Here is a 25,596-nt window from a genome sequence, read left to right on the forward strand (position 1 = left end):
TGGCGGCTCACTGTGACATATAAGAAAAACCAAGAAACTTTAAGACTGCATCTCTTCCCTTTTTCTCTAAAAAACAAGGCTCTTAATTGGTTCCATTCCCTAAGAGTTGGTTCCATCACTTCATGGGACCAATTAAAGCGTGAATTTCTCATCCGTTTCCTTCCCCCATCAAAAATTGGCCAACTAAGGGCAAAGCTTTTTCAATTTACTCAAATAGAGGGGGAATCTCTTCATGATTCATGGGGACGTTTTAAGGAAATGCTTAAACTTTGCCCCCTCCATGGTCTAGAAGAGTGGTTAATCATCCACACCTTTTACAATGGTTTATCTCATGCTACTAAAATCTTTGTTGATACAGCTGCATGTGGTGCCCTAATGAACAAGGACTTCGAAACAGCTTATGCCTTGATTGAAGACATGGCTCGAAATCTTTCCCTATGGACCGATGGAGAATTCACTACAAAATCTTCACCCTCCAAAAAGAGGGCAGGTATGTATGAAGTCTCTGATTATGACCATCTCGCCTCTAGGATTGATGCACTAACCCACAAATTTGAAAAACTTAATGTTAGTGCTAGTACTCCTACTTCTACACCTTCTTCTTGTAAAGCATGTAGTGAATGCAAACTAGGTAGTGTTGAGCAAATAAACTTTATTCAAAACGACTAAAGGGTAAGTTTTAACCAAAGCCCCAATCCCTTGGTTCAAAAAACAACACCACCAAGTTTTGCAATTGATCAAAAGGTTATTCAAAAGTCTAATCTTGAACTTTTAATGGAAAATTTTCTTCTTAACCGATCCGAACAGCTCAAGGAGCTTGCAAATCAAACTAGACTTTTGAATGACTCTTTTGTTACACTTACATCAAAAGTAGACTCTATTTCCTCCCACAACAAAATCTTAGAGACTCAGCTCTCCCTAGTTGTTCAAGAATTTCGCCAACCTAGAATGAACGCCGTTACACTTAGGAGTGGTAAGCAACTAGAGGATCCCTTAAGAGTCAAGCCTAGTGAGGAAGAAACTAGTGAACCACAAGGAGAGGTAATTGAAGAAGAGAATGAGAAGCCACAAGGTGAGGAAGTTACACCACCTCCCTTCAAACCAAAAATCCCTTTCCCTCAGAGATTTGCCAAGTCCAAGCTTGATGAGCAATTTAAAAAGTTCATTGAAATGATGAATAAAATCTACATTGATGTTCCCTTCACCGATGTCCTAACTCAAATTCCTACCTATGCTAAATTTTTAAAAGAAATTCTTTCAAAAAAGAGGAAAATTGAGGAGAGTGAAACGGTGAACCTTACGGAAGAGTGTAGTGCTATCATCCAAAATAAATTGCCACCAAAACTTAAAGATCCAGGAAGTTTCTCCATACCTTGTGTCATAGGCCCTGAAATGGTAAAAAGGGCAATGTGTGACTTAGGAGCCAGTGTCAGTTTGATGCCTTTATCTCTCTATGAAAGATTGGGGTTAGGGGAACTTAAGTCAACTAGAATGACCCTACAATTAGCGGACCGTTCCATTAAGTATCCAGCTGGAATCATAGAGGACGTCCCTGTCAAGGTAGGAGAAATTTATGTCCCCACAGATTTTGTTGTGATGGAAATAGAGGAGGATAACCAAGTACCAATACTTTTGGGAAGGCCCTTCCTTGCTACCGCAGGGGCTATAATTGATGTTAAACATGGGAAATTGGAATTTAATGTTGGTAAGGATACTGTTGAATTTGAACTTGCTAAACTAATGAAAAATCCTTCCATTAAAGACTCTTGTTGCATGTTTGATATAATTGACCGTTGTGTGAAAGAATGCCCCTTAGCATCAACTACACGTGATGGTTTGGAAGTATGCTTGGTTAGTGATGCAGGTACAAAGCTAGATGGAGATGCCAAAGAGTATGAGAAGATGTTAGATGGAACTCCTCCTATGGAAGATATGGGCATGGAGGAGCTAATGGGAAAAGAACCAGCCCCTCTACCAAAAGAGGCACCAAAGGTGGAGCTTAAACCACTCCCATCGAGCTTGAGGTATGAATTCTTAGGCCCTAATTCAACTTACCCTGTTATTGTAAATGCAAATCTAAATAAGGTTGAAACTGAAAAATTGCTTTATGTCCTCAAAAAGTATCCTAAAGCTATAGGGTATACCATCGACGACATTAAAGGAATAAACCCCTCATTGTGCACACATAGGATATTACTTGAGGAGGAATATAAGCCCTCCGTTGAACACCAAAGAAGGTTGAACCCTAACATGAAAGAAGTTGTGAAAAAAGAGGTCTTAAAACTCCTAGATGCAGGTGTTATTTACCCAATTTCTGATTCCAAATGGGTTAGCCCGGTTCAAGTAGTACCTAAAAAGGGTGGTCTCACTGTTATTAAGAACGATAAAAATGAATCCATTGCCACTAGAACCGTCACCGGTTGGAGAATGTGTATTGACTATAGGAAGCTCAACAAAGCAACCCGTAAAGATCACTTCCCACTCCCCTTTATAGACCAAATGTTAGAAAGGCTAGCTAAGCATTCACACTTTTGTTACTTAGATGGGTATTCCGGATTCTTCCAAATACCTATTCATCCCAATGACCAAGAGAAAACCACTTTCACATGCCCTTTTGGTACCTTTGCCTATAGGAGAATGCCTTTTGGTCTTTGCAATGCCCCCGCTACTTTTCAAAGATGCATGATGTCTATTTTTTCTGATTTTGTTGAAAACATAATGGAAGTTTTTATGGATGATTTTTCTGTGCATGGATCTAGTTTTGATAATTGTTTGACTAACCTGGAAAAAGTTTTGGAAAGATGTGAACAGGTGAACTTAGTATTGAATTGGGAGAAGTGTCACTTCATGGTAAGAGAAGGAATTGTCCTAGGACACTTAGTTTCTGAATGGGGTATAGAGGTGGACAAAGCAAAAATTGAAATTATTGAAAAAATGTCTCCTCCTACCTCAGTGAAGGAAGTAAGAAGTTTCCTAGGGCATGCAGGGTTTTACCGCCGTTTCATCAAAGATTTTTCTTCAATAACTAAGCCACTAACAAGCTTGCTCCTTAAGGATGAAGATTTTGTGTTTGATGATGCATGCCTAAAGGCATTTTGCAGGTTAAAAGAAGCTTTGGTCACTGCCCCTATCATACAACCACCGGATTGGAACTTGCCTTTTGAAATAATGTGTGATGCGAGTGACTATGCGGTAGGGGCTGTGTTGGGACAAAGAAAAGACAAGAAGATGCATGCCATTTATTATGCAAGTAAGACCCTTGATGGGGCACAGGTAAACTATGCCACAACAGAAAAAGAATTGCTAGCGGTAGTCTATGCCATTGACAAATTTCGGCCATACTTGGTAGGATCAAAAATCATCATTTACACAGACCACTCGGCAATAAAATATTTTTTAAACAAGAAAGATGCCAAGCCGAGATTGATCCGGTGGATTTTGCTCCTTCAAGAATTTGACCTTGAAATAAAAGATAAAAAGGGCACCGAAAATGTTGTAGCTGGTCACTTGTCCCGCCTTAGGGAGACCAATGAGGATGAGTTGTCCCTGGATGATTCGTTTCCGGATGATCAACTCTTCTTATTGGCACAAACTAACGCGCCTTGGTATGCAGATTTTGTTAACTTTCTTGCAGCTGGAGTACTACCACCCGGATTGAGCTACCAACAAAAGAAGAAGTTCTTCCATGACCTCAAACATTACTATTGGGATGAACCCTACCTTTTCAAAAGAGGGTCAGATGGAATCTTCAGAAGATGCATTCCTGAAAACGAGGTAAGTAGTATTCTCAACCACTGCCACTCCTCTTCTTATGGTGGCCACGCCAGTACTCAAAAGACTTCTTTCAAAATTCTTCAATCTGGTTTCTGGTGGCCATCACTTTTCAAAGATGTGCATCAATTCGTTTCTAAATGTGACAAATGTCAACGCACCGGTAACATTACTAAGAGGAATGAAATGCCCCTAAACAACATCCTTGAAGTCAAAATTTTCGATGTATGGGGTGTTGATTTCATGGGACCTTTCCCCTCTTCTTTTGGAAATCAATACATATTGGTGGCAGTTGACTATGTGTCCAAATGGGTTGAGGTCATTGCCTCTCCCACTAATGATGCACTTGTTGTTATAAAATTTTTCAAAAAGATTATCTTTCCAAGGTTTGGAGTGCCAAGGGTTGTAATAAGCGATGGAGGGTCTCACTTCATATCTAAACTTTTCGAAAAACTTTTACAAAAGTATGGAGTGAAACACAAAATTGCTACACCCTATCACCCACAAACTAGTGGACAAGTTGAGGTCTCCAATAGAAAAATAAAAGCCATTCTTGAAAAAACGGTTTCAAACTCTAGGAAGGATTGGTCAAGTAAGCTCGACGATGCTCTTTGGGCCTATAGAACAGCTTACAAAACTCCAATTGGAATGACACCTTTTAAACTAATCTATGGAAAATCTTGTCACCTTCCGGTTGAACTTGAACACAAAGCCTATTGGGCAGTAAGGAACCTCAACTTAGATCCCAATCTAGCTGGTCAAAAGAGAAAACTTCAGTTAAGTGAGTTAGAAGAACTTAGAATTGATGCTTATGAAAATGCCCGTATTTACAAAGAACGAACTAAAAATTGGCATGACAAGCATATCCTCAAAAGGAATTTCAAGAGCGGTGATCTTGTGCTGCTCTTTAACTCTAGGTTAAGGCTTTTTCCAGGTAAGTTAAGATCAAGGTGGTCTGGTCCATTCACTGTTCGTACTGTCTACCCCTATGGGGTAATTGAAATTTTTTCTGAAAAGACTGGACCTTTCAAAGTCAATGGCCAAAGACTAAAGATTTATAATGCAGGTGAAACTGTTGAAGAAGAAACAATACTAGCCCTCTTAGATCCTCCATAAGGAACCATTCTTACATTTTTCGTCAAGCTAGTGACGGTAAAAGAGCGCTTCGTGGGAGGCAACCCACGCATTTAATTGCTTTCGTTTTATTTTAAGTTGTTTTGTAGGTAATTGTCCGAGTACGATTCAAGAAAATGAAAAAAATTGAGACCTCCTTACCAGAATGTTGGCACGGCCCGTGCTAAGGTTGGCACGGCCGTGCCATGTTTTTAAAGCAAAAAAAGGGAGCCAGCCACAGAATGTTGGCATGGCCCGTGCTAGATATGGCACGGCCGTGCCAGCTTGCAGATTCCAAAAATTTAATTTTTCTGCTACTTATAGCATATTGTGAGCTTTCTGCACCCCTTCTTCTCTTTTAATTTTTTTTCTTTTTGAATCATTGAGGACAATGCCTCCCCTAAGTGTGGGGGGGCCTAATAAAGTGTCTAGAGTCGTAATGTCCAAACTCCCTTGAACTTTATTCTTTTTGTTTTGTTTTTATAGCAAGAGGCATGACTAGTAGCTTGTTTTTAATGTAGAAAATGGCATGAAAATTTTTGTTTTGTCTCTTCTTTAGGTTGCTTCTTGTACATAAAAGTAGTTTCTTGTGTTTCTTATGTTCATGCTATACCCACATCTTGTTCTATTGTGAAATTCTCCAATGAGAAAAGCACCCGGTTGCAATCCTTGAGCAAATGTATGAATAGGTATTTTAAGGAACACGTTCTAGCTTTAGTGTTAACTTAGACCCTTTAAAGTCTTAAGAGTAAAAGTAGTATAAGTTTGTGTGGGAAATCAATGTTCTTAATTGTTATATTATTGAATTGTTAAAGTTGTAATGGGGCGGGAGAATGGCACTAACATGTGGAGGAAAGGACAATCCCTAACTTCCTAATTGTGGTGGTGACTCCCTAATTTGAACTTAAAGTAAAACAAATTCATCAATGCTAGGGGGAAAGGACAATTACATCCAAAAAGACTTCCTACGCGGAGATGAAACAAATAAAATTTTGCAGCACTGCTTAGGGTGATTTTGAATCTAGGGGGAAAGGACAATTACATTCGAGAAGACTTCCTACAAGGATAGATAGCCCCTAAGCATCTGCAGTCCCTTGTGCTTAATTGTTAATCTAATCTAATTTTAACTTAAATTCCCATCACTCTTATATGAAATGAAGAAAGGACTTTTCTCGGTTACTTTAGCACTAAGGATAGAACCTATTCCTCATAATATCTGTCTTATACAGGAGCAATAAAAGGGTTGGACTGCACACACACACTCACTTGAGACTTGATGTTGGGTAGAATAGGTTCATGAGAAGCATTTGAAATTGTAATTAGTGTACTTGAAGCAAAGCCTTTCTTTTGAGACATGTGTTCTTAATATTGCCATGAATAAATCTTTTGTTGCTGCTATGTCTATTGCCTTTTGCTTGAGGACAAGCAAAGATTCAAGTGTGGGGGAGTTTGATGAGTCATAGATTAGTATATTTTAATGCTTTATTTAGTTTAGTTTTAAATAAGATTTGATTTGATTTTATTGCATTTTATTTCCTTTTAGAATATTTTACTTTAAATTGCTTTTTATTTTATTTTAGGAACGAATATATGGTGGAAGGTGTCTTGGAGCAAAAGAAAGAGGACTGGAGCAAATACAGTGCGAAAATATGAAGATACGGAACAAAAATATGGTCCCACCAAGTCAGAAGCTTGGCACGGCCAGTGCCAACATGTGGCACGGCCGTGCCACCTCCAGAAGCCCCTTTTGCTGCTTTTTCTTCAGGCCCAAGTTACTCTGTTGCAGCTTTACTGTTTTACCCTTTTAGTTGCTTAGTTTCTAAGTCGATTGTAAAGCTATAAATAGAGTAGCTCTCCACCATAAACATTCACCTTTTACTTTGAATATTTCAAGTCTTTATTTCAATAAAAGTTCTTTACTTTATTTACTTTCTTCTTTGCAATTTACTTTTATCGCATTCTCTCTTCTTCCCCCATGTCTACGATGAACATGAGTGAGTAGACTTCTTTGTCTTGGGATCGTTGGATAAGTCTAATGACGTAATCCGGATCAAGCCAAGCCTTAAACCCTAATTATTTGTTACCTTAATTCCTAATCTAAATTCACTGTTTTAACATGAATTAATTATTATCAAACTGTGGAAGCGAACGCGGAGGGTTTGATAATGGTTAATTCATCATCACAGATATCAATTCATAAAGCGAACGCGGAGCTTTGATATCCGATCAAGTGAATTTAGACAAGGATTGTGAAACATGAGAATAGTCTAGCAAACCTTGGGACACATAAAGTTTCGATCTTCAAGGGTCCCAAAGGCAATCACCCATGAGAATAGGTGTGGTTGTTGGAGGGATACACTCACTGACTTCGAGAGGAGCTGTGATATGCTAAAGAGAAACTTGTCCTTAGTAATTAAGATTAACATATAATTATAAGTTTAAGGCTTACTTGTGAAAAGATTCGTTATTATGATGAACCAATGATCCCGAGGCTTTTTAATATTATTGTTATTTACTTTCAAAAACTGCACTCTCCAACTTCCTATTTCTTTCTCCTCTAATCATTTTCTAAAAGTTAATTAGATTGACCAACTCCCTAGCGGAACGATAACTCTACTTACTACTATTACTTCGATAGGCCGTGCACTTGCGGTTTGGCCCTATCATGCATGACGAACCAATACATGATTTTCCTCATCCATTCCCAAGTGCCTAGCTATGACCCGTAATCCACAATTACCATCCCCTTTAACATTCACAATGTCTTCAATGTAAGGTCTCGTGATCATTGGAATTTGTGAAATGTATGGTATATTCAAATAAGGTTTTGGTTTTGAAGTAGGAGTCGAAGCTTGTGAGAGGGAGTAAGTTCCAAGACGTGCACCTTTACTCTTTGGAACCTTACTCTTGGCTTGTGAGCATTGACTATCGGGATTTTGAGAATCAATAGTCTCCCACCTAGAGGGGATTTGACCCATGGATGTCGTTTTCGGTGTAGACCTCGCCCTTTTAGGTGCTCCCTTGGTTACCACTTTTCTCAGAGGTGGATTCAACATTGTGTCCTCCGGAAATCCTAGTTCACGCAACTTTTCTTTAATGTAGAGTTTCATCTGGTAAGGGGCCCTCTTGAGACGTTCTTGAATGGCGTTCCATTCCTCTTGAGATGTTCTTGAATGGCCCTCTTCTCCAATTACACTTAACCTTTGCCAATGAGGGCGTATTTTATCCAATAGATTAGGCAATTTTTTCTTTCTTTTCTCGGCAATAATACAAGCTCAAGGCAACCTGTACCTTGTCATTTGCACACAACCACAATCTTCTTTAGCAAAGTCGAATGTCCTAGAGCATTGTAATTCTTGATCGATAAAACCCAAAGCGGCTCTAGATACATACCCCTCCAACTTAGATAATAATTTGTGTCTTTTGTATTTGTGTTCCATGACAGTTATGCTCCTCCCAAAACTTCCTTGTATCTCACCTAAGTGGTTTTTCAACATTTTGTCAATTTCATCCCAACACGATGTCAAATCTCTCAAACTACTCCTCAAATATCTTTTCAAGTGTCCATGAGCCTATTCAACAATGTTGGTGGTTCTACACCCTAGATGCAAGAATTTATTCGTCCATGCCCTCACAAAATGCTTCTTAATGGGCAAAATTATGGTTTCAACATATTTAACGAACATTGGAAATGGTTCGCATACCTCATTGAATTTCAACCATGCACTTGCATATGAATCCTCCGTATGAGAGTCAACCACCTATCTCCAAACCCTCACTATTTTCTTAACAAGATCATAATGCTTCTCATCATTCGCTTCCTTCACATATTTTTCAACAGCTTTAGCTTTCACATTCTTCTCAATATGAAAATAGCAAAGTACATGGTTTGTTTTAGGGAGAACTTTGGCAACGACATTCATCAAAGCGGTGTCCCTATCGGTGACAACCACCTTAGGCATGTCGAGTTTTGAGGTCAAAAGACCAACCAACATCCCAAGTGCCCAAGTAAAGTTAGTCTCTTGTTCAAAGGAAAGAAAGGCAAACGCAACAGAATACGTCATTTTGGTAGAGATGGCACCAACAATCTCAAATAACGGCATTCAGTAGGCATTGGTTTTGTAAGTGGAGTCAATGACCAAAACGGTGGGAAAAGTGTTAAGCATATTAATTGACTCCGGATGAGCAAAAAATAAGTCTTCAAGAGAGGGTTCCTCACTATTTGCTCTTGTAAAATAGACGTATTTATACTTCTCCAACTTTGAAATCAAGTATTGCATCTCTGTCTTGTTCTCTCTTTGCCCCTTGCGCCATCTAGTTCGCGCATTGTACATTTGCTTGATGATTGTCACACTTTCTATGTTTTTTTCCTTCAAATCGTGAGAATATTCCTAGGCGCCGCCAAGCTCTTTGTCATGTCGATAACTCTTTGCTTCTCCTTCGCTTTTAGTCGACCCACAAGAAGGTAGTCGGTTAACTTTGGCGCCAACTCATGGTTGTGAATTCCATACAGCATTGGAATCCACCAATCTTGTGTATTCTTTTCAAAGAAACATTTCAACCTAAACGGACATTCACATTTCCTTGAGCCCGTGCCTTCAAGGTTCTGTTTCTTCCTCGTCTTAGGTGGCTCGTATTCACCACTCCTTTCTCATTGCATCGTCAAGTATGACCTTAATAAACTAGATTTATCTATATAAATAATAAATTCGGCCCATGTCGCTTGTCGACGAACTCATCCAAGCAATTTTTCTTGATCTCTCCATCTTTCATTTGTTGTAAAAAAATGAGTCGGTGTTTACTTCAATAGCCCGAACACCGGTAGGTACCGGTTTAGGTTTTTCTTCAAAGTGACCGGTAGGTACCGGTTTATGTTTTTCTTCAATGTGACTAATGTGAGCTTGAAAGGGAATTTTGACTTTAAACTTGACATCTACATTTGGTTTGAAATCGTCGGATGCTACACCGGAACCTACGCCTACGTCGGGAGCTTCGTCGAAAGCTTCAATTTTGGCCGGTTTCGGTTCAACGTCAGCATCCGCCACATTTTCAACCATATCACTCTATGTCTATTGAACAAGAAAAAAAATAAATAAATAACTTGTGCAACAAACTAAGAAAGGAAAAAAAGTGACGCGAAAATTCAAAAATTGGACATCACTTCAGCGTGACTTAAGTCACGCTAGTATTAATTTTCTGCGTGAGTTAAGTCACCCAGCCCAGACAACTGCGTGAGTTAACTTACGCTAAGCCCTATACTGTAGCTCAAAAAAATGACGAACCAAGCAGAAAAGCCAGCAAAAACGAATGAGTTTTGATGATACATTACCTGATATTTGACACTTGATGAGCGTAGAAACTTGTTTCCAGACGATTTGCAATGATTTGGAATGAAAATTTTGACCCAAAAAATCGTACTTTTTGGGTTTTTAGAGGTGGAGGGAAAGAAAAATAGTGCTGTGAATATGGACTGCTGGGTTTTGTACAAAAACAGTAATCAACGTGAGTTAACTTACGTAACGTGACTTTCACGTATGTGACTTAACTCACGCAAAGACATTTTTGTATTTTCAGTTGGGAGCGAACAATTTATGTTGGGTAAAGAGCATAATTCTTCATTTTTTAGGCTGTCACAAAAAATCATGGGTCAGAACAAGCATCCAACTATAATTTTCAAGGGCATCAGACAAGCTAACAGCAAAGGGAAAATTGAATAGTTCAACTGGTTTAAGCTAAAAGCTTTTGCATTGTCCATGTTAATTAACATCCGAGAGTTGTCATGCAAAACATGAATGAACGCAATTATTCAATAAGATTTTCAAGCAATGGAATTCAATACAATACAAATTTTCAAATGCTTTGCTACAATTAGAGATACAAATACAATCTTACAACTTATTACCGTAACTAGTCCAGCTAGCTAGCATCCTGGTTCTAGAAAGAAAAAAAAAAAGTTCTTAACTTTTATTTTTAGGGATATTAAAATGGTTGAAAATTTCATAAAACAGTGTACTTTTAGGCACGTTTATTTCTCTAAACTTTAGGCCGTGGTTCTTGGATCAAGATTTCATGCGGTCTCATTACTACGCATTCACCACAGCCAGTAAGTCCGAATAATTGGATGATGATCAGACGATTTATATGTTAAGCTTGTTAAACTAAATTTAAGAAACAACTCAACATATGAGGCGTCTGATCTTCATCCAACAATTTTGATTGACTGACTGCGATGACTTTGGTACTTGAGAGAAATCCGTATCAAAGCTCCATGCCATAAGAAACCATCACTAATGTGTCTGCGGAAACATATGTTGTGGGAAATAATTGGACTCGGATTGGATCTCCTTGTAGTCTTCCACGGCATGGTGCTGCAAATGCCAGTCTCTGTCTGAGACGTATTGCCTAGCCATTATCGATGCTCGGTTTTCTGCTATCAATTCGCTTAATGCAGCGCTGCATCTTACGGAGAGGTCAGCCGGTGAAAGCCATGAATCAGTCCGAGATGACAGAAGAGAGAAAGCACACCCACCTGATTACAAGAAACAAAAAACCACCAACCATCAACATATTGTCTCCTATGAAGAAAATTACATGTCTAAACATTATCTTCTTTTCTCTGTAAAAATAGCAATACATGCAATTACTTTACTAAGTAGATAAACAAAATGGAAAATCTTGGGTCGTTTGAATGCATTTAGAACACATCAATAATAAGATTGCAAATCTAACCTTATAAATCAGATATCTTTAAATGCAATATGTTGTGGAAATTTCATTCTAGGAAGACATTTATCAACAGAAGTACAAAACTTGCCTTGAATATGTTTTTCGTTGGTTTTTTCTTCCGCGAATTTGTTTATCTTTAGTTAGTTCGTTCGTTCTTTGAAAGTGTCTTAGATTTGTTATTTTGGTCCATCAAGTTACAAACTGAAGATACATTCAATGATGTTTATGTAAATTTGAGACGTTCGAGGACTATAGTTACACTATCGCATACATTTAACGACCAAAAAAATCGTGTACTCTTATTTATTTTCAATGCATTAGGTATTATTCATCTTCTTTCAATTTCTAAGCAAGAATCAAATTGCAGTTTGTAGATACATTCAATGATGTTTATGTAAATTTGAGACGTTCGAGGACTATAGTTACACTATCGCATACATTTAACGACCAAAAAAATCGTGTACTCTTATTTATTTTCAATGCATTAGGTATTATTCATCTTCTTTCAATTTCTAAGCAAGAATCAAATTGCAGTACGTACTGAAAATGAGATACAATTGCATTGAATATCATGGTAAAAAATTGTTCAAAAAAAGTAAATTTCATGGTAAAAAATTGATTGTAGATTTTGCAATAAGTATAATTCAAGTTGCAAGTTCACAAAGAAAAAACACAATCTTGCCTTGTGAGGAATTCCTCCCAACAGAATCATGGGAGCTCTTTCTTCTTCTCTCATTGTGCCCAGCCAGTCTCCTTCTACAACTTCTCTTTGAATCATCAAATTCTGACACAACATGGAACCTGAAGAACCAGTCCCCACAACCACATTTTTAATATTAATTATCTCAATTAACAGATGAACAAATCCCTAAAACATAAAATTAAAAACCATACAACATTGTGTGCAAATAAAAAATAATACTCCTTCGGTCCTTAATTATAAGACCATTTGCAAAAAAATGTTTGTCCATAAATATAAGATACTCTTTTTCCAATTATACCCCTTACTAATACTATCAATTGTCTTGGAACATGAAAATCAACATTGATTGCATTTATACATAAAGGGCAACCTAGTAATAGTTACATATTTTTCAAATATATTTATTACTCCAGCAACTATTCTTAATATCCGTGATTTTTTGTAAATTACTCTTATACTAAGGGACGGAGGGAGTGCAAAGATGAGAAATCTATTCCCACATAACTTTTACACCTTTGACCCAGGCCTCTAAAATCAATACCTTTTTTTTTTTTAATTGATAGTATCAATTTGATCCAACTAAAGAGTTCATTTGTTGGTATTATTATTATAAGGGAAATGTTAACCGGTGCCCCGGGGCACTGGTTAAGGGAACTAAATGTAGAAAGTAGTACATTGGAACTTGTATTGTCAACTCCTCAAAAGTATAAAAAATGTTACTTTTATTTTAAAATTTCCTTTTTAAGTTCCTTAACCAGTGCCCCGGGGGCACTGGTTAACATGACCCTTATTATAAATTCATTTTTTACTAAAACTCTAAACATCAAAGCTACTCAAAGATAATCTTTGTATGTTTGAAATTTTCTAGTAATAAATGATATATTTTGTAGTTGTATAGGCTTCTTTTTGGAGCTTAGATTTTCATTCACTAAGATTAAGATCCGGATTGTGTGAATCATCTTGGATCCACTATTAATATACATGCAGATATTGGAAGAAAAAAAACTCAAATCATACATCAGATAGATAGAATTCTTATAAGAATTTATAAAAAGATGCACTTTCACTATTCTTACAGATCGGTTTTATAAAAAAACGAGTGTTTGTGGGACTTGACTTTTTTTCCAATAGCGGTTGTGTTTGTTTGAGCTTGTTCTTTATGGTCTAATCCGATATGGAAGGTGAATATTTAGGTTTTTGAATTCTCTTGGGAGGGCAAAAATTGAATATTATGCAAATTGTGAGATAGATTCACAAATTGTTGTTAACAGTTAGTTGGATCTATTTGAATTTAGAGGTATACTAAGTGAGAGTAGCCATTCAAAAAAAAAAAACTGAGAGTAAGTGAAAATTACATCATAGTCCAAATTTTATTTTACAATGAGGAGTGATATTTGTACGACTCTTTGGTACAACTCTCATGACGATTTTGTTTTTCTCTCATTTGATTGGTCAAAAATAATAGAGAGAGAAAAAAGAAGAGAGAGTAAGAAGATAATGTAAGTATGAGAGAGAAAATTATAAAAAAGTTGTTAGAAAATGGTTGTACAAATATCATTTCTCTTTTACAATAGTTTGTTAAAGATAGGTTAAGGAGGCTGTTCACTCCCTAGTCACACAGCACAGGATAAATAGTCTAATGGCTGAAGCTCACCTATTTTACATGTAAAAAAGTAGGATATCTCGGGTTCGAACCCCGATCCTTACATATATTTTGCAATGTGCCTGTCGTTAAGCTCACAGAAACCCCTAATATCCATTTTTAATATCTATCTTTATGAACTATGTGCCGAGTTCTATTTAAATTTTTCTATTGATAAAATAATATGAGGTAATTACTGTCAGAAAAGAATTTAATTTTTCATAAATATATCATAGTCACACATCTATACTAAAATGTTTCAGAAAAATTCAGAACCGCAGTTTATATTTGAATATCCACTTTTGTCGTCTAAACCATTATTATTCCAACCAACACCAAATACATTTGTTGGGTTTAAAGAGGGTAAATATCATCTACTCCCTCCAACACACATGTTCGAACTCAAACCCCAACAATCAAGCATAGATCAAATGAATTATACGTACTTGACAGATACAACAATCATTTTAAGGAGTAAAATAAATATTATCAACGATAATCATAAAACCAAAATTTAATATTAGTTACAAATGCATAGTAAGTTATAAATTACTAGGAAAAGTACTAATCAATTTATTTTTTAATATGCTAAAAAATTAGTAGAATTATAAGATAATATTTACTGCTAAATATGGATTTAGTAAACGTACAATCATTTTTGAAAGAAATATTTTCTACTAGTAAATATGGATTTATTTTTTGTTCATACTAAAAAATATACTCGAATATACATAGTAACATTATTTGTAACAAATAAAATATAATAGTCCCGTGAGCAAAACGACAATCATATGTACGAATTGAAATTCGATCCTCAGACACTCCATTTATTAAAAAAAATAAAAATATAGTAGTAGTATTATGAGATAACGACAGAGTAACACACTAACCTGCTACACTGTTGACAGAATCTTTGCTCCAAACCCAACACCACAACTTTTGGTGCCTTTGAATGCATCTCACAAACCTTATGTCTCCTATGATACTCCTTAGCATTCATCAATGCCACGTTACACCCATCCACCTGACACCTTGTCACCGCCGTATAACCACCCACCACCGCCGCCGTCTTCCCACCACCACCACAATATCCTCCTTTCCCTTTCTTCTCCCCAGCCAGCCCCCCACCACCACCACTCACATCCTCAAAATAGTGCCTCTTCCCCAACTTCAAACATGTGAGGTGTGGATCAGGCATCATGTGACCCCGAGACACACCTCCACCGTATGCACTCCGATACTGTCGTCCGTCGCTTTCGTTCTGAGGCAGGTACATAAGCGCGTTGGCTAGACCTGCCTCGTTACGGTTGGCGGCGGAGACTGAATTGCTTTCCTCATTAACATTAAAAGTATTCATGTTCCATGCAGTACCAGTAGTAGCACTACCACTACTACACCAAGTAAAACCGTTACTGTTACCGTTATTGTTAGTATTACTTTGGTCTCTGTTGTTGAGACAGAACATGTTCCCTCCAAAGTCCATGTTTGTTTATATATATAAATAAACTGCTATACTATGTTTCTGTTTCACTACTTTCAAGATACGGAAGAAGAAAGAAGTGAAGAGAAACTGGTTGGTTATATTGAGGAATGATGAAAAGGTTTAGAAGTTTGGATGTTATACCAGAAGTGGAATGGGTGAAAGAGCATTTAAGTAAGAGAAGTTTGATTATCTTTTTTGTTTGTATAAAAGTGGAAAGAGAGTTTAATGGATGGTGTAAAAAGTAGTGTTGTTGGGAAGGTAAAGCTGTAAAGGATACTATTCTTTGATCAGAGAGATAGAGAGAGATGAGAGAATGGGGGGGTGTAGTAAGAAAACTACACGTATGTGAAAAGAGGTAATGACAGTAATAATTGAATCAAATTGGTAAGAAAGAAAGATGTGACAAGACACTAGTGGATCATATCAGAGAGGAGTCTCTCTCCGCAGCTATATTATGACTCTAAGCTGACTCTGCATTATACTAGAAGTAGAAGACAAATAATATCAAGTGATTAAGAGGTATATTGATGAATTAGTACCATACTACTTTTAGGAGTTAGTTACAAACTAGGTTAATCCACAGAAAAATTACAACTTCTTTAAGAATTAGTTAGTAGTAGTAGTTATTGTTGTTTATTTTAATTTAGAAAGTACTACTAAAGTAGTTAGATGATTTTTTTTTTCTTAAAATATTAAATAGTTAGAGTAACAACGGAGACACTTATTTTTATTTTTATTTTTTGACAAAACACTTATTTTTAGTTATTTAAATAGATTTCATATGGATATATCATTCATTTATAATTATTTTAATAAGCATTCAATTCCTCCAATCCAAATGATTTATATATAGTATTTGTTAATACTAATAAGGATGTTAGATCATCTACAATGGAGCTCCCCTATTTGGGTGCTTAAGTGGGCCACACATGTACACATCATTCATTTTATAAATTTTTAATATCAATACCTAATAAGCACTCAATTCCTCCAACCCAGCACCACAACAAAATTTACTAATAGGTCCCACTAATAACTTTATTATTACATTTCTAAAACACTCATTTATTTCATTAGAAAATATTAAATGAAATTTGAAGGTGAGAAAAACACAAGAAGGGGGGTTGAATTGTGTTTTGAAAAAATCTTAGTTTCTCCTAAAACCTGAACACACTGATCAGAAGCTAAGTGAGACAGCTTCTGAAGTGATAATCAGAATCTAAATGCAGCGGAATAAAACAGAGAGAGAAGAAGAACGACACAAAGCAATTATACTGGTTCCTTCCACAATCCGGAAGTAGTCCAGTCCCCCTTGCACTTCCAAGGAGATTTCACTAAGAGTAATATCTGATTACAATTGCTCAAGCACACAAGCAAGAGACTTCCTTTGCTCAAGCACACAAGCTAGAGACTTCCTTTGCTCAAGAACACAATCAAGAGACTTCCTGCTCAAGCACAACTGCAAGAGACTTCCTAACTAAACAAAATTACACAGAAAATTGTTTAGGTTGAACACTTGATATACAATCAGAGGTGCTCACAATACAAATCAGATACAGACTCAATGGACTTAAGAATTTCTAAGAAATGACTTTGAGACACAGAAATTCTAAGTGAATGCAGAACAATTTCAGCAGAGATTTGGCACTTGTAAAAATATTGAGAGTCTGTTGTTCAGCATTTCCAAATCTCTAGGTCTTCACTCCTTTATATAGAGGTGTGAAAGAGACGTTGTGAAATTGTCAGCACACCAAAGAGTCGTTGTTGAAGCTTGATCTTTCACCTTTGATCTTTTGCCTGATTTGGTTGTTGTCCTATGAAGAACTAATTTGAAATCCATTCCTTATCCAAAGGAACATCTATGTAGGCGAAGCCGTATTCTGGAGTTGTTTTCTTGTCTTGTAGCGTGGACACAAAACAGAGTAGTGGAGAACGTGGTTGTACAATTCGTACAAATGTCAACGCTTTTGTCCAAATTGCAAGCACATGCCTTCAAACACCTTTGAAATGACCGTTGCAAAATTCCACTAATCCTTTGTTGCGTTTTCGAATCCAATAGACAGCTTTTGCAGTGATAATTCTTCAATTCTTGAATCTTTGCAAATCCAGTTGATATTCAGCTTCTGGTGAAATAGCTTCTGATGAGGCAGCTTCTGCAGCTTCTTATGATGCAGCTTCTGATGATATGACTTCTGGACCTCTTGTCTTCAGGAGCACTATTCTTACTTCAGAAGCGACTTAACTTCAGGAGCGCTTTTTCTCTTCAGTAGCAAGTTGCCTTCAGGAGCGTCCAAGCTTCAATTTTTGTTGTTTCCTTTGCTCTTTATTTGCTCATTCAGAACCAATGATGATGTAACTTTTTAATTATGGTCCTGTACATTTGAACAAATATTAGCTAGTCCAATTTACAATTTTTAATACCTTGTTATCATCAAAACTCTTTAAGGTTCATTGTTAAACACATTTTGTTCCAACAATCTCCCCCTTTTTGATGATGACAAACAAAAGTATTTAAAAATTGATCAATTGTTGTTAATCTAATTAACAAGTTGACTTTGGGGTTCTGAGGTTTGTAAGCTCAGAATCTGAGGTTTGTAAGCTCAAACTTCCCCTGAGTCTGATAGTCTTTAAGGTGAGGTTTGTAAGCTCCCCCTAAGTTCTATCCAGGTTAATTAAATTCATTTTCGCACAATAAAATTATCAGAGCTTTAAAAATGAATCATTGAAAGAATTAACTTATAGATAAGAAGAATGGTTCAATTAATTTTACTTGAATTTTGATACTCCTTCTTTCGTTCATAGCTTATACCAATAAGGTAAAAAATGATAGAAGTTTTTCAAAAACTTCAAATGCCATTAATGGGGCTCAGAGCCTTTAAATACTTGTAACATATACTCCCCCTTTTGTCATTATCAAAAAAAATTGAAAAAAAATAAGCATAAAAGACAAAAAGATTTGAGAAAAACTCAAACATGAAGAGAGTATAATAGGAAAATAACTAAGTCAATCAGAGCAATGTATATGAACAAGAATATCCAGGCATTATACATAAATCAGAAGCAGCTAAGCAGTCAGAACCATTAAGCATTCAGAAGCATAGAGAAATAAAACAAGATGGTTTCAGAAGCAAGGACTAAGAATTTAAAACAAACAACAAACAAAAGATAACACTAAGGTGTGCAACTAAGGGTTGGTTTGTTGTTGTTTCTTCATCTTCTCCATTTCTTCAATTTTCTGCTGCAACTGTTCTTTAAGAAATTGTTGCCTTTGGAGAAGAGCCTGTTCCCTTTCTCTAGCCTCTTGCTGCTGCTGTGCCATCTGTTTCTTCAGAAGCTTACACAACCTTTGTTCTCTGGTCAAGTAGTCCATTTCTAAGAAAAAGGGCTGGTTTGCCAGGAGCAGTGTAGGATTTCTAACTCTGAGACTCTGATTCAGATTTTCCATAAGCCTTCTGACTGAAGCTTGCTTGACTCTGATGCACTTAGCCTTTATGTCTTCAATAAGCTCAGCTGCCCGGTTCTGAAGTGATGCCCAGGAATCTTCATATGCACTGGTGAGATCAATTGACCTTCTTTGATCCACCAGATTATGCATTTGACTTAGGATTGTGAGAAACTCAGCGTTAATATATCCAGATTCCAGGATGTTTGTGGGTGGTTGTTCAAGGGTTTCAAGATCAGAATCATTGTGAGTAAGGTCCTGAACAGGGTTAGGAACTGGAATGGTAATGTGTGTTTGTGTGGTTGAAGATGAAGGCTGGTCAGAAGCAATGTGTGCGGTAGAGGTTAGGTCTTGGACATTGACTTGAGAGTTGTCAATATCCATGGGAGTTGGTTGGGGTTCAATGTGCTCTGGTTGGGTTTCAGTATCAGTTGGTGGTTGTTGTGGTGAAGTTGATGGTTGATTGTTGAGTTGGAGGTCAATGGTAGCTACTGGTGATTGTGGGGGTGATGTGGGTTTGTGTGGTTCAGGTGGTTGTTGATGGGGGCTTTCTGAAACAACTTTATCAGAAGCAGCTGCTTCTGGAGTTGTCTCAGAGGCTTTTTCTGAATTTGACACAACTTTGGGTAGCTCACCTAAGTAGTGGAGAGCAAGATTGTCTAAAACAGAAGTGTCTTCTGTAGGTTCAGGTGCAGGTGGTTGTGATGAAGAGGGTGAACTGAGGGGTGAGGTAACTGGAATCTGAATTACCTTGTCTGAAGAGCCAGCTACTGATATGGTAGCATCTGGTGCACCAACTGAAGGAACAGAACCTGAAGCATCAGCTTCTAGAATTCTAGGATTCTCATTCTGATCCATCTGTCCTTGCTCTTCTTTTTCAAAATCCTTCAGAGCTTTTGCTTCTCGCCTATTTGCTAGGAAATCATCAGAATGTTCCTTAGCCATTCTCTTCATGGCTGGAGTCACTTGAACCATAGAGCTTTTCATATCAAGTGGAGCCTTCTTTCTTTTCAGCTTAGGCTCTGCCTCTTCTTTTTCTATCTCCACCCAAGCTTCTTCCAACCTTTCTTTATGAAAAACGGTTTTAGCTTTCCCTCTCTTTCTCTTAGCAACCTTCTGTTGCTTGCCCTTATCAGTAGCAGTTACTGATGCAGTAGTTCCCTTGACTTTCTTTCCTTTTCTAGGAGCAGCTTCCTCCTGAGGGCTAACATCTTCCTCTAGGACGTAATCAGCTACTGATTTGACTAAGATTTCAGGATTGTTTTCCTTAAAGATGGAAGGAAAGTCCCTGAAAATCTCAGTTTCTTCTGTGGTCAACTCCAACCACTTTTCATCTTGAGGGGCTTCCTTGATAAACTTCATAGAGAATAAACTCCTGCTCCTGATAGTCCTTTCACAAGTAGACACTTCGAAGCATTTATCAGAAGCATCCCTTGTCTTTTTCAAGAGATCCAGCACTCTTCCTTGATAAAGGATCTCAGATAACAATCTCCCATAGGGTACTTGTTTTCTTCCTCTAACAGTGCCTTCATTTATAGCCCAGCAGAGATGATCCATTACATATCTTAGGAAGCTTATCTTTTCCAGATTGGTCATGAAGTAAATTGCTAGCTTCTGTTGGTTGTTGGGTTGATCTGACCCTCCTGCTCTTTGAAAGAAACAATCGTTACTGAATTTCACCAACATTCTGTTGTGAATCTCCATTTCAGAAGGCTTAGTATCTTTGTTTCCACCCAGAAGAGTGTTGTAGTAGCTTTGTAGCAAGACATCTTCCTTCTTGACTATTTCTTGAAACCTTCCTTCTGCATTCATTCTACAAGCTTTAACTATAACATTCTCAGTGATGGTTATAGGAATGCCCATCACTTCAGATCTTATTTCCAAGCTATCAAAGGAGGTGGGATTCATATCCATGATTGTTTTCCCTTTCTTTGACCCAGCTTGTTTCACTTCGACCTTTGCAGGCTTTCCATTGTACACCTCAGCCTTTAGCCAGAAGTCTTTGACCAGGTTCACATATGTTGGCACATTCAGCATTTTGAAGTACTCAGACAGCTTCTGAGTTTCTATCAATCCTTCCATGTTCACTTTGTACTTCTTAAGTGAAGCGAAGTCCACCGGTGATTCTATTTGAACTATTAAGGATTTCCATGGAATATCCATAGTATTCTCTTTGTAGACGGACCCAGATTCTGGTGCGCTTTGCATGTTTGAGGTAGATTCTGAAACTTTTGAGCTTGATGATGCCATATTATGATGATTGAAGAAGATTTGAAGAAGATGAAGATTTTAGGGTTCTAGGGTTGAGAGAATGCGCTTACTTCGCAAGAGGTTTGAAAGCAAATATGTTTGTTGTGAGTGAGTAGTGTGTGAATTGACAAAGTGTTAAAAGTAAAACGATTGCAATTCAAAAGAGACAAACAAACATAACATTAATGACAAAATTGGGGGCGCGTGAAAAGTACTTTCAAAGCTATTAAATCATCATTGCCCTTTTAGTTATACACCAATACATACAGGCCACGTCAGAAGTTCACAGAGTAACTACCAAGTTAGTGGGCCAGAAGTTACTTTTAAAAAGTAACTCCCAACGTTTCCACTAATTCAACTATTCAGAAGCAACAAATCCAGCTTCTGGACTTCAGATGCTGACGTCATTATTATCAGAAGCGAGTTTTCCTCAGAACCTCAATAAAGAGCTTCTGATGGACTACTGCTTCTGAACTGATGTTTCATCGAAAGTAGTTGTGTACAACAACTTGCAGCTGAAATGTATTCTGCTTCTGCTGTAGACATAGCAATAGTTGTTTGTCTTTTGCTAGCCCAGGATATAAGATTATCACCCAGAAATTAACAATTGCCACTGGTTGACTTTCTTTCAATCCTATCACCAGCATAATCAGCATCACAGAAACCAATTAGCTTATAATCTAAAGATTTCTTATAAAGGAGTCCAAGATTAGTTGTTCCTTTCAAATACCTGAAGATTCTCTTGACAGCAGTCATATGAGATTCTCTAGGATCTGATTGGAATCTTGCACACAAGCATACACTGAATAAAATATCTGGCCTAGATGCAGTGAGGTATAACAAAGAACCAATCATACCTCTATACAGCTTCTGGTCAACTTTAGCTCCTTCAACTTCTTTGCTTAAGGTGCACGTAGGGTGCATTGGAGTGTTCATCACTTTACAATCTTCAAGCTTGAACTTCTTCAGAAGCTCCTTTGTATACTTAGATTGATGAACATAGACTCCATCTTTGCATTGATTAATTTGAATGCCCAGGAAGAACTTCAGCTCTCCCATCATGCTCATTTCAAATTCATCCTGCATTAACTCAGAAAATTCCTTGCAAAGAGATGCATTAGTAGAACCAAATATTATATCATCAACATATATTTGCACAACAAGAATATCTTTCCCAAGGGTCCTTCTGAAGAGTGTTGTATCAACCTGTCCTCTTTTAAAATCATTCTTGATTAAGAAATTACTTAGTCTATCATACCAAGCTCTGGGAGCTTGTTTCAAGCCATATAGTGATTTCTTCAGTTTAAAAACATGGTCAGGATATTTAATATCCTCAAATCCAGGAGGTTGCTTGACATACACTTCTTCTTCTATGAAACCATTTAGAAATGCACTCTTGACATCCATTTGATATAATATTATGCCATGATTAACTGAATAGGAAAGAAGTAACCTGATTGCTTCCAATCTTGCAACTGGAGCAAACGTTTCAGTGTAATCAATGCCTTCTTGTTGACTATACCCTTGTGCAACAAGTCTGGCTTTGTTTCTTGTTACTTCACCTTGCTCATTCAGCTTGTTTCTGAATACCCATTTTGTTCCAATAATGTTCTTGTGCTGAGGTTTGGGTACCAGATCCCACACATCATTTCTTTGAAATTGATTCAACTCTTCTTGCATAGCTAGGATCCATCCATCATCTGAAAGTGCTTCATCAACTGTTGTAGGTTCAGTCATTGAGATTAGTCCAATCATTGACTCTACTTGTCTGAAATGTGATCTTGTTCTTCTTGGACTATCTTTGTTTCCAATGATTAGCTCCTCAGGATGTGAAGACTTGTGTTTGAATGTGTTTCTGGGAGGATCTGCTTGATGTGAGCCATCTTGTGCTTCATCAGAAGCAGTTTCATCTTGCGCTTCTGATGTGGGTTCAGCTTCTGGACTATCTTCAGATTCAGCTATCTGATCAGGTTCTGGAGTAACTTCAGGAACCTGTATCTCTGCAAAACTTTCATCTTGCTTTGAAGTTTTATCTTCAAGCTCCTTGTCATCAAATTTATCGTGCATAGATTCTTCAACACAAAGTGTTTCTGAATTATACACTCTGTATGCCTTTGACCTTTCAGAGTAACCTAAAAAGATTCCTCTTTGGGCCTTGGCATCAAATTTCTTTAGGTAGAGCTTGTTGTTCAGAATGTAACATGTACATCCAAATTGATGAAAGTAAAAGATATTGGGTTTTCTTCCTTTAAAGAGTTCATATGCAGTTTTCTCCAAAATAGGTCTGATATAGATCCTATTTTGAACATAACATGTTGTATTCACTACTTCTGCCCAAAAATGTTTAGCCAAATTGTTTTCATGGATCATGGTTCTGGCCATTTCTTGTAAAGTTCTATTCTTTCTCTCTACAACCCCATTTTGTTGTGGAGTTCTAGGAGAAGAGAATTCATGGATAATTCCATGTTTTTCACAAAAAGCTTCAAATGGCTCATTTTCAAATTCTCCACCATGATCACTTCTGATTTTCAAAATCTTTGACTCTTTTTCAGTTTGAATTTGTGTGCAGAAGTTACTGAATACCTCATATGCATGATCCTTACTTTTCAGGAATTTCACCCAAGTCCATCTGCTGTAATCATCAACAATGACTAATCCATATTTACTTCCATATAAGGATGCAGTACTCACTGGTCCAAATAAATCAATATGGAGTAATTCTAAAGGTCTTGAGGTTGAAACAATGTCTTTGGTTTTAAAAGATGATTTCACTATTTTCCCTCTCTGGCATGCACCACAGAGTGCATCTGAATGATAGTCAATGTCTGGTAGCCCTTTCACAAGTTGTAACTTACTAAGCTTAGAGATTAACCTCCAGTTAGCATGTCCCAACCTTCTGTGCCACATCCATTTCTTATCATTCACTGATAGTAGACAAATTACCTTCTGCTCAGCCAGTTCAGAAAAATTGATTTTATAGACATTGTCAACTCTCTTTCCCTTGAACACAATGGATTTGTCTTCCTTGTTGATTACCGTACAGTTGGGTTTTTCAAAAAGCACATCATAACCATTATCACAAAATTGACTAATGTTCAAAAGGTTATGTTCAAGACCATCTACCAACCATACATTATTAATTGAGGTAGAGGAATTACCAATAGTTCCTGTACCTATGATCTTGCCTGACTGGTTGCCTCCAAACTTCACATTTCCTCCCTCTTTCATTGTTAGGCTGAGGAACATGGACTTGTCTCCTGTCATGTGTCTTGAGCAACCGCTGTCTAGGTACCATGATCTTTGCTTTGGCACTGCTCTTAGACATACCTGCATCATTGACATTTTTAGATTTAGGTACCCATTGTCCTATGGGTCCTGGAAGGTTAGTACTTGAGGCTTTACTCTTCACTTCCTGTACCTTGTGCTGTGAGTTGGATTGCTTCTGATTAACCGTCACCTTAGGTTTTGGTACTTCAGAAGCAGTAACTGTCTTCTTCTGAAACTTAGACTTCAGAACCTCAGATTTTGGTTTCACCAGACTCTGAGGAATAGGTTCTGATCTTTTCAGGATCCTAACCTTTGAAATCTTGGAATCAGATTTGATCATAGCCTTTGACTTAGAGTTCTTTGGCTTTGAAGTAATCTTAGCCTTAGAACTAGAAGCTTCAGGTTCTGATTGAACAACAGTTTCCAACTCAGCCCCTTCTGGTACAAAGAAGGTTTTCAGACCTTCCTTGATGCATTCACAACAAGATTTTAGGTTGGTTTTCTCAAGTTTCACTTCTGGAAAACCAATTCCTCTGCCATTGTTCTTGTAAATGCTATAAATCATAGAAGCCACTCTGCTTCTGTCAATGCCAGATATAATAAAATCTTCCAGAGCAATTTCATGGTTACTTAAAGATTTTTCATTACACTTATCTTGTAGCTTCTGACATAAGAACCTGAGCTGATCTTCATACGTTTTACACATGAAGTCAAAGCCCCTAAGTCCTTGTTCAGAAGCTTTCAGATCCAATAGAGTTGATTTTTGCTGTTTTACCAAATCATCATATTTTTCTTTTAAATCCTTCAACTCATTGGTTCTTACTTCAAAATGTGTAAGGAGTTCTTTAAGTGACTCAACAAGTTCATCTCTGGGAATTTTGGAATATACCTCGTTTTCATCTTCTGAGTCTGAATCTGATCCAGCTTCTGAAGTTGCTGTTGCTACCAACCCAACAGCTACCTTTGCATCTTCATCAACTTCCTCTTTATCAGATCCAGATTCACTTCCCAAATCATCCCAGGTTGCCATTAAACTCTGCTTAATCTGCTTCTTGAATTTGCTTGGTTTGAATGTAGACCTCTTTGACTTGTCCTTTGACTTTTCTCTTTGAAGATCAGGGCATTCAGCAATGAAGTGTCCAGGCTTCTTACAGTTGAAGCATCCCTTCTGATCTTCTTTCCTTGAGCTTCTGGAGTTA

General features: G+C 37.3%; 1 protein-coding gene and 1 non-coding gene across 2 annotated transcripts; both read right to left on the reverse strand.

Moving 5' to 3' along the window:
* Positions 1-180: 180 nt before the first annotated feature.
* LOC146906326 (small nucleolar RNA R71) lies at positions 181-287 on the reverse strand. Its single transcript, XR_015020956.1, has one exon. It is a non-coding gene; the product is annotated as a small nucleolar RNA R71 (small nucleolar RNA).
* A 10,390-nt stretch (positions 288-10,677) lies between these two features.
* Positions 10,678-15,578, reverse strand: LOC146906327 (squamosa promoter-binding-like protein 7). Its single transcript, XM_085730030.1, has 3 exons — positions 14,846-15,578; positions 12,293-12,411; positions 10,678-11,413 (listed from the first exon to the last, which is right to left on the reverse strand). Exons 1-3 carry the CDS (start codon positions 15,436-15,438, stop codon positions 11,172-11,174), a joined length of 954 nt encoding a protein of 317 aa, XP_085586156.1. The 5' UTR covers positions 15,439-15,578; the 3' UTR covers positions 10,678-11,171.
* Positions 15,579-25,596: the final 10,018 nt, after the last annotated feature.

Source organism: Medicago sativa, chromosome 7, assembly GCF_051527215.1.
Source record: "Medicago sativa cultivar Bolivia chromosome 7, Bolivia_mono, whole genome shotgun sequence".
Lineage (NCBI taxonomy): Eukaryota > Viridiplantae > Streptophyta > Magnoliopsida > Fabales > Fabaceae > Medicago > Medicago sativa.

Excerpts from the sequence above, each read along its gene's own strand:
- LOC146906327 (XM_085730030.1), bottom strand. The coding sequence starts at position 15,438 with ATGGACTTTGGAGGGAACATGTTCTGTCTCAACAACAGAGACCAAAGT. Across the intron at positions 12,412-14,845 it reads TTCTGTCAACAGTGTAGCAG|GTTCCATGTTGTGTCAGAAT; the intron begins GTTAGTGTGTTA and ends CTGGTTCTTCAG. Across the intron at positions 11,414-12,292 it reads TGGGAGGAATTCCTCACAAG|GTGGGTGTGCTTTCTCTCTT; the intron begins GCAAGATTGTGT and ends TCTTGTAATCAG.